General features: G+C 40.6%; 1 protein-coding gene across 3 annotated transcripts in view; it reads left to right on the top strand.

The window, feature by feature from the left end:
* uggt2 (UDP-glucose glycoprotein glucosyltransferase 2) overlaps nt 1-9,303 on the top strand; it is an 81,593-nt gene that overhangs the window by 47,573 nt on the left and 24,717 nt on the right. For all 3 annotated transcript variants that reach the window (XM_036571548.1, XM_036571540.1, XM_036571558.1), the window contains exons 28-30: nt 4,725-4,914; nt 6,516-6,674; nt 7,819-7,904. In XM_036571548.1, the coding sequence (XP_036427441.1) occupies nt 4,725-4,914; nt 6,516-6,674; nt 7,819-7,904 (435 nt within the window). The remainder of the gene's footprint in view (nt 1-4,724; nt 4,915-6,515; nt 6,675-7,818; nt 7,905-9,303) is intronic.

The following is a 9,303-nucleotide window of genomic DNA, read 5'->3' as shown; positions in this document are numbered from 1 at the left end:
CTGCATAAACATTAAGACAAGGACATGAGTGCATATTATGTATTAGTGTTTTCAGATATATATTGGAGTGTGTGTGTGTGTGTGTGTGTGTGTGTATATGTGTGTATGTATAGTATAATCTCTATATATGTATTTTATTTACAAAATTCAGTTGTCACAGAGATTTTGGTCACTGGTGTTATCAGGACTCTTATATCACATTCAAACATAGTATTTTCAGCTCTATTAAGCTGCTTCTTTGGGTCGAGGCTCATCAGAGAGGAAGCATCTCAAGGCCTGAGAAGGCGAGTCACACTCGCTCACTATATTTCATCAATTTATGAAGAATTTTGTTTTTCAGGCAGCACATTTCTGTGTGTTACTGGTATTATGTGTATTAATGGCTGAGTAATTAATTTTGTTAAAATAATGCTATAAATCATTTTTATTGTGTCGGTCGCTGGTGTTACATCATGTTCATATAACACCAGTGACTGTAAAATATGTTTGGAATTAAGCTCCTTTTTGCATAGATGATAATAGGAGATGTTAACAGATACATTAAGATTATTTAGTTTTGGGGTGAAAAATTGATTATATATATAAACAATAAATAGACAATACAATAAATACAGAATAAACAACACTCAGAAGTGTACTGGTGCATAGATAGTGTGTAAATATATATGTATATGTATATATGTATGTGCAAAATTTGTGCATCCTTCTCAGAAGTTGGTCCCTTATATTTAAGTGTTCAGTAAACAATGTTATGAATGTTCAAGTGTTCAGTCCAAGTATATAAGAAGTCAGTCAGCAGTAACATGGAGAGAGTTCTGCATGCATATAGTTCAAGTTTGTTATCATGGCCTGGTGGGTGCTGTGTGTGTGATCAGTCTAACAGCTCGAGCGTAGAAACTGTTCTTTAACCTGGTGGTTCTGGCTCAAATGCTCTGATATCTCTTCCCAGATGGCATTGGGTGGAACAGGAAGTGACTGGGGTTGGGGTCAGAGGAGATGTTGCTGGCTTTCCTTAGGCATCTTTTATGTCCGGTATGATTGGTAGGACAGCTGCAGTGACAGACAGGGCAGTTTTCACCACCCTTTGCAGGACCTTCTACTCCGCAGCATTGAAGCTGCCATACCAGACTGTGATGCAACTGGTCAGGATGCTCTCCACTGTGTCAATCTGTCGAAGTTGCAGAGGAGTTGATGTGGCAGGTTGAGTCTCCTCAGCCTCCTGAGGAAATGAAGGCGTTGTTGGGCCTTTCTAGTGAGGTGTGATGTGTAGAGTGGCCAGGTGAGATCCTCAGCTATATGAACTCTAAGGAATTTAAAGCAGTTCACACTTTCCAGCATGGTCCCCTCAGTGCTCAGAGGTGTGTGCACTCTGCTCCCCTTCCTGAAATCAACTCATCTCTTTGGTTTTGTTTACACCGAGGAAGAGATTGTTGTCTGCAGAGTCTCACCTCCTCTGTACGCTTCCTCGTTGTTAGTGATAAGGCGCGCTGCCGTTGTATCGTCAGTGAACTCGATGATGATGTTGGAGTTGTGCTTGGTGCAGCAGTCGTGGGTGTACAGGGTGTAGAGCATGGGTGATAAGACATTCTGTGCTGAGAGTGAAGGTGGGAAAAGTGTGGTCTCCCATCCTAACTGCCTGACGCCGGCTGGTGAGGAAATCCAGAATCCAGCTGCAGAATCCAGAATCCAGCTGATTCCTCGGGTCTTGAGCTTGGAGACCAGTCTAGAGGGGATACTTTTATTAAATGCTAAACAAGAACGTCTACATAACGCTGTTGTCGGAAGAAAATCTCCAAAATGATAACTTTACAGGAAAAGGAAAAAACCTACTTTACTTTTAATGTAAGTTAATGGAACCTTTTTTGGGCCGTTTCTTTTGGTCCATGGTCTTAATGAAATTTAGGCACAATGTGAAGGGCCACAGGCATTTTTAAAATATGTAAAAACTGAAAAACAACAAAAATGGAGATACAAGGTTTTTTTCCAACAGCAGTGATAAGAATGCTGTTCATTGCTGGTCCACTGAAGTGTGCATTGCCAGGGATGTCACATCTTCGGTGGGTCTGTTCGCATGGCAGGTGAACTGGTGAGGATCCAGAGTTCTGGGGAGGCAGTTCTTAACATGAGTCTTTCAAAGCACTTCATTATGATGATGAGTGCAGTTAGGCGATAGTCATTGAGGCATTGGATGTTAGGTTTCTTTGATACGGGGTGATGATTGTGGTTTTTTGAAGCAGGTGGCAACAGTAGACTGTGCCAGGGGGAGGTTGAAGATGTCTGTGAAAGTGGAAGCCAGCTGGTTGGCACACGCTTTCTGGACCCATCCTGGGATGCCATCAGGTCTGGTGGCTTTGCGTGTGCACTCCCGACAGACCTCTCCTCACTTCATCTGTAGACAGCGAGAGAATGGTCTCTTTAGAGGGCCGTAGGGCTTCACAGGTCAGCTGAGCTTGTTTGATCTCAAAGCAGACACATAATGAGCTGAATTCGGTTGGGAGGTAGGCGTCTGTGGCCGATGAGCCTGAGTTTGCATGCTGTATGCCTTCTTGGTAGCTCTGATGCCAGCTTTCAGATTGCGTCTGGCTGCTCTCCGATTTTCCCTGTTACTAGATCTAAAGGCTACATCACACACTTAAAGTGTGCACTTCACTGTTATTCCAGGGCTCTTTGTTTGGACTGTATCATCCACATTTGAATGCAGAGACAGATGCATATTCATTCACATCTACACTTTATGGCCAAAAATATGTGGACACCTGCCCATCACACCTATATAAGCTTGTTCGACATCCCATACCAAAGCCATGAGCATTAATATGGTGTTGGTCCCTCTTTGCAGCTATAACAGCCTCCACTCTTCTGGGAAGGCTTTCCGCAAGATTTTGGGGTGTTTCTGTGGGAACTTGTGCCCATTTAGTCAAAAAAAAAAAATACGTTTGTGAGGTCTGTCACTGATGTTGGACGAGAAGATCCAGCAGAGAAGAAATTTCACAAACTGGCTTGTGGCAAAGGTGGCCTATGAAAGTCACTGAGCTCCTCAGTACGGTACGTTCTGCTGCCAGTGTCTACGGAAATGGCTTGACTAAGTACTTTTGTACATCTGTTAGCAGTGGAATTTGACTGAGGGTGTTCAAACCTTTGCAAGTGACTGTGTAAAGTGAATTAAAAGGTTTTTGCGATAAATATTGCAACAGGATATGCTCCAAAATTGGTGCAAAATTAAAAAGATAATGAAATGTCTGGATAACACCATGCTTTTTATTGTTTTTGAAAGTAATACACTGACATCCAATCCTGTTATTAGCGTCACAAACTAATTCATTAACATGTCAGCCTCCCTAAAGTGAGTCAGCTTCACTACGGCCCTCCTCAAGTAGAAATTTTGTTTTAGAGGAGGTTGAAAAAAACTACGACATGTTTTATTTTATATATTTAGTTGAACTCAGTTTTGCGCATGTATTTACACTGAAAGTCACTTCTTATTTTTAATAAAATAATAAATAATAAAATAAAGGAATGAAGGTGAGGGAGCAGGTGCTCCACTTGTTCTGTTTTCAGACACCTGTGGCCCTGTTATTAGGCCACCAGCTGTTTCGGAAACTTAGTTTAGGCCAAACTGACTTTGGCACAGCTTGTTGTTTATGCCCAAGCCGTTATTGGCCATCTTTTCAAGTAATTGCATTTGGTGCCATATCATTGTGTTGATGTTGGAAATTCCAGCGAGGTGACAACGCTAAAATATAGTACTGCATGGTTTCCCAAAGGCCTCTAAAGCTCAGTTCCAGAGTGCCCCCCCCACCCCACCAAAACGATGAAAACCACCTCAATTTTAAATATGTACAGCACATGGATGTGGCTTTGGAACTCTTGCTTAACAGTCTGAATGGTTTTTAAGTGGTTTGTCCAGCAGAGGGCGCTGTTAGCACACAAGTCACTTTAGTGTTCATCATTTAGAGAAGAAACAGCTCTAAACCTCAGGGGGATCTAACAAGCACACAAGTTTGCGCTAACAAAAACAAACAAAAAAGGTTTATACCAAAAGATATTGAGTCACTCAGTGTTATTTATGTGGTTTCCGTTGGGGCCAGGAGGTTGGGGAACCAGCCTTGTGACCGGAAGGTCACCGCTTCATTCCCCTGAGCTGACAGTACGTGACTGAAGTGCCCTTGAGCAAGGCACCTAACCCCCAACTGCTCCCCGGGTGCCGTGGATAGGGCTGCCCACCGCTCCGGGCAAGTGTGCTCACTGCCCACCTAGTGTGTGTTCACTAGTGTGTATGTGGTGTTTCACTGCACGGATGGGTTAGATTGCGGAGGTGAAATTTCCCCGTTGTGGGACTAATAAGGGTCACTTAATTAAAGAGTTTCATTAAATCCGTTAATTCTGAAAAGCATGTGAGTTAAAGACTGTATAGAACGCAGATGTAGAGGACTGTGTTTGAGCATTTCACTGTTGATCTGCTGCTTCTCAAACTGTTTGAACGTATCTGTGCTAATAATCACATTTTCAATACCATTCTCGTAGTTAGTTAAATGTTAAACACTTTGGACATCTTGAAAATCTTCAGTGCTTGAAATTTCAGTGCATTTCTAATTGTAAACCTACAAAACGACCTATGTGAGAGGTGTTTCTGATAAATTGGCCAGTGAGTCTAGCTACAAAACTACGTTCTCTGTGTATGTGGTGCTTGATCTGCATTCTTTCCCCTTGTATGCTTTCGGCAGCTTCTATCGTTTTGTGATGGAGGCGGAGGTGTCCTTCCTGGGGAACGATACAATGTCCCCTGGCCCAGTGGCTCGCTTCACTGAAATCCCAGAATCCCCTCTGCTCACACTGAACATGATCACACCGGAAAGCTGGATGGTGGAAGCGGTTCGGAGCCGACATGACCTAGACAACATACACCTACAGGAGGTACCTATGCATTTTCACACGCAAAGCGTTGTCAACCAGTGGCTAAGGACTAGGGGACGATATGTTATTGTCATTGTGAGAAATTGTATCATAATATGCTCTTCTGAGTATATCAGGGGTATCATCAGTACTTCTAGGACACAGAATAATTGTATTATTAAAAAACATGACAAGCTATAGAGAACCTGTAAACAACAACACCTGCCTAAACGGCAGAGTAATAAATAGGGCTGGACGATTAATTTATATCCGTCATCTATAACCGGTCTAAATCTGCCTTTTTATGATCCATGGAGTTGGGCAGTGTTCTAGAACAGTGTACTGACGATACCCATATACTCAAAGTTTATCATAACGTAATTCATCACTGGAATGAAAAAAGAAAGATTGCATTTATCAAATAGCAAGAGCTGCAGTTTTAATTACATCCTACATTGTTCAGCTTTCTGTTTTAGAGCCACTGTCTGTTCATTTCCATGATTTTATTCTGTTACCTCTGATATCATATAGGTTTTTGGGAAGTTTTTACTATGAACTGGCAGAGAAAATTGTCTTTTTTGTTGGGAGACTTTTGAAATGACTTTTTTCTGCCGTTTTCTTCGGTTTGATTTGAGTTGGGCGGGACTAAATTTGATGTCAGATCCGCCAAAGTACCAGAGTTAGCAATATAGCTTGCGTTCCTCTTCCTCAAATAAAGTAACTGCTCTCCCGCTGCTCTGAGTCCCAGACAAAACACAGCTAGTAGGTTAACAGTGCTTGTTATGGAGCTTTATTACGCTGTTTGTAGCGTAGCTAGACGCTGCTTCCTACCTGCGTTGGCCACTTGTTGCAGGATCCTGCTGTAACAGATCAACTTAATTTATGAGAGTGCAAGTCCACCTTAACTGTAGGAATAAAATACATTAGTGTTACATTAGCTGCACTACAAACATCAAGGCTCACAGTGTTTCCCCACTGTTGTATTTGCAGGTATGACGCACAGTGAGGGATGCTAGAAATTTCTCCGCAGTCTCCGCAAATTTGACAGTGCTGGCTAACAATGGGAGCTTGTCTAACCCAGTTTCAGCAGATATCTAGCTATAGGTGATGGATATAACGGATAAATATAGCCACTTGTAAACACTTATTCCGCTGTGTGTCTTTTCTGTTACAACAAAAATATAAACATTGTAAACCATGTTGACAGAGATTTTAAGTAGAGAAATTTGACTTAATAGTGCAGACCTTGTGACTCGGGAGCCTGGAGCTTCATTTATAGAAAATAATGTGTAAAATAATCTGTAAAATAAGAAATAAACACCTGTGATCACAATATTGGTCAGAAAAATCACATATTTTCCTCAAGTCATTCTGCCATGTAGCTAATAGCTGATTAGATGTCAGCCCAGTACTCCCTTATCTTTGGCAATTATTAGCAAATTGTTTGATTTTCTTCTGTTCCTTCTTACGTAGATTACTTTTGCAAACATTGAATTAAAAAAATCTTTGTTCTCATTCTTTTTCATGCCTTTTTCATTCTTTTTATTTGCCACTGTACTGTGATGTTATTTTTTGCTACCAGTATTGCTTTGAAGGCCTTGTCTGGTGTTGTCTGATCTCAGGTCAGTGGGGTGGTGAATGCGGAGTACGAGTTGGAATACCTGCTGCTGGAGGGACACTGCTTTGACCTGTCTACGGGTCAGCCTCCCCGGGGCCTGCAATTCACTTTGGGTATGAAGCAGGACCCTCTCATGCAGGACACTATCGTCATGGCCAACCTGGTGAGGCTAAACCAATTAACCAAACCAACACTTGGTTTGTTTTTCTGTTTGGTTTCATCGATTGATTTAAATAGTAGTGCAGTGATGGTCAGCATGATGATCAGACACAACCTCAACCACCTCTTTTTCTGACAAGCAGCATTTAAGAGCATTTAATCATTAATTGATATTGTGTGTTTGCCAGGCATTACATTTTTACGAGCCTACATTACTATACGTCTACAGCATTAATGTTTTTTTTATCTTATTGTTTTATCTAACAGCAAAGTAGAGGCTGGCCTGATGGCATGTAGCTTTTATTTAGCATTATCTCTATAACAACTGGTTAAGGCTGCTAATTATGCCAACTTCACAACTGTTTCTAGCTAATACTAAAGGGAACCATGGGTAAAGAGGAATGTTAACCTAACTTGGAAAAGGTTTGGATTTATGTAAGTTGTTTTTATTTGAGATATTAACTGCATATTGACTGACCATTGGTTGTTATAAAAAGGCATAATTCAATAGAATAAATTATGACACGCATATCTTCGCTGTCCAAAAAAAAAAAAAACATATACCTCCATTTTTTTTCAATTTTTTATATCGTTTGAGCTCTGTAGCTGCCCTTTTCTTTGTGTGAACATTTCATGATGAATAGATAAATAACGATGCTCCAAATTTGCTTGGAATAAAACATCTTTACATTAACTTTCATTAAAAGTTAGGAATGTTTTCTCCTTTTGGAGATACTTGCTTTTCTCTGGACAGCGCTGATATATTGTGAGGTTGGTGTAGTGTAGTGGGTAAAACCTCTGCCTTCTACGCTGTAGACTGGGGGTTCAATCCCCCACCTGGGTAAGCACCCTACACTAAAACAATAAGAGTCCTTGGGCAAGACGCCAAACACGACCTTGTAATGATCTAATTGTGAGTTGCTCTGGATAAGAACGTCTGCCATCATGCCATAAATGTAAATGTAATGAGCACTAAAATATACTTATTGATCACTGTAGTAGTGCATACTGAAGCCGTAATATTCAATGCATAGTGCTTTTCTTTGAAGGTCCTATGAATCAAGATGATAAAGTAAAGGATACTTGTACACTCAGAGGAATACAACTGCTGAGGTTTGCATTCTCTTCTACTGTATTTTGTTCTGCAGGGTTACTTCCAGTTAAAGGCCAACCCGGGTGCTTGGATCCTCAGGTTGCGCAAGGGCAGATCTGAGGATATCTATCAGATACAAGCGTGAGTGTTGCTCAGTGTATCTTACCTTCCAATAAAGCAATAACTAATATTTTAGATAGCTGGACAAGTGTAAACCAGTTTAATGGCAATTATCTGTTAAAACTCTGATTCTTCTACAAAGGGTCTCCACTTTTAAGACCCCATATCTTGGATTGATAAGTTTCAAAGCCTTCCATGCAGTCCATGTACTGAATGTAAGCTGCATGGTTGTGATGTCACAGCTGTGAGAACATTTGCGTATGACTGCCCGTTCAGCCTACAGCAGCTCAGCCCAGCCGTTCACAAGTTCTAAGGAGTGTCGTTGCTGCACGTTTTTTAGCCTGTGCTGCTTTCTGAGTGAGGTACCAAACAGACAGCCAATCAGAACAGAGGTCATTTACATATCGTTGTTCTCATAACAAAACCTCAAATGGTAGCTTTATAGGAGAAAGGAAAACTTAGCTTTCAATGCAAGTTAACAAGATTTCATTCCAATTAATTGTGGCTGATTTCTGTTCATCAAATGTTCAAAACGCTCTAAAATTGAAAAAAATAGATTTTATGATTATGTTTTGGCATGACGGTGGTAAAGTATATCTCTTAACAACACAGTAATAAAAATAGCCTGTTTAATTCTAAGGGATAAAGAGAGGTTGTCAGAAAATGGCCTGGTAAAAACGAATGATGAAAAGCATGCAAATATTATAAGTGAACTACAGGGAAAAAATAAAATGGGTGAATATGGTATATTTATAAGCCAATATAAACAGTTATACGGTGAATCACATATGACTCTAAATATGATAGTCACGTTGAGTACATCATGGCTGGTATTAAGACAGTTAAGCCAAGTGATTAGAGTGAAAAGTGAGGAGTGCTTATAGCACATTAAAAGTTAAACTGCCCCAGGTTTCTTCAGCTCTGTAGACTTAAAGTGGTTCAAAATGATCCCGAACACTAAGATTTATTCCCCAACTTCTGCAGGTAAAGCTGAAAGGTGATCTCATTTTTCACTCTGGCAGCACCATTGTTCATCTGGTTAACACTGGTGCAGCCTGGTTAAGAGGATATACATTAGAGAGAGCGAGAGAGGGGAGAGAGAGCTGGACTTCACATCCTCAGTCTATACTTTGCAGCTTTCTCTGAAAAAAGTGAAATAAATGAGGCACGTAGCTTGCATACTGATATCTAGTTATATGTGAATGTATCATTTGGTTGATAATACTGGCCAAAATTGAGGTCCCTCAGATTTATTGTCATCTGCAAAAATGACCATCATAAACCATCATACACAAGAAGTAAAATGCACCCACATCTAACCTTTAGAATGAGGAGAACATATTTTAACACCCCCAAAAAAAACTTTCTATGAAGATTCTTATGGTTATTCTATGGTTCTATGAAGAACCATTGGAAAAAT

Source organism: Colossoma macropomum, unplaced genomic scaffold (assembly GCF_904425465.1).
Source record: "Colossoma macropomum unplaced genomic scaffold, Colossoma_macropomum, whole genome shotgun sequence".
In the NCBI taxonomy this organism is placed as follows: Eukaryota; Metazoa; Chordata; class Actinopteri; order Characiformes; family Serrasalmidae; genus Colossoma; species Colossoma macropomum.
The sequence above is the reverse complement of the archived record's forward strand: the minus strand, read 5'-3'. Positions and strand labels throughout refer to the sequence as shown.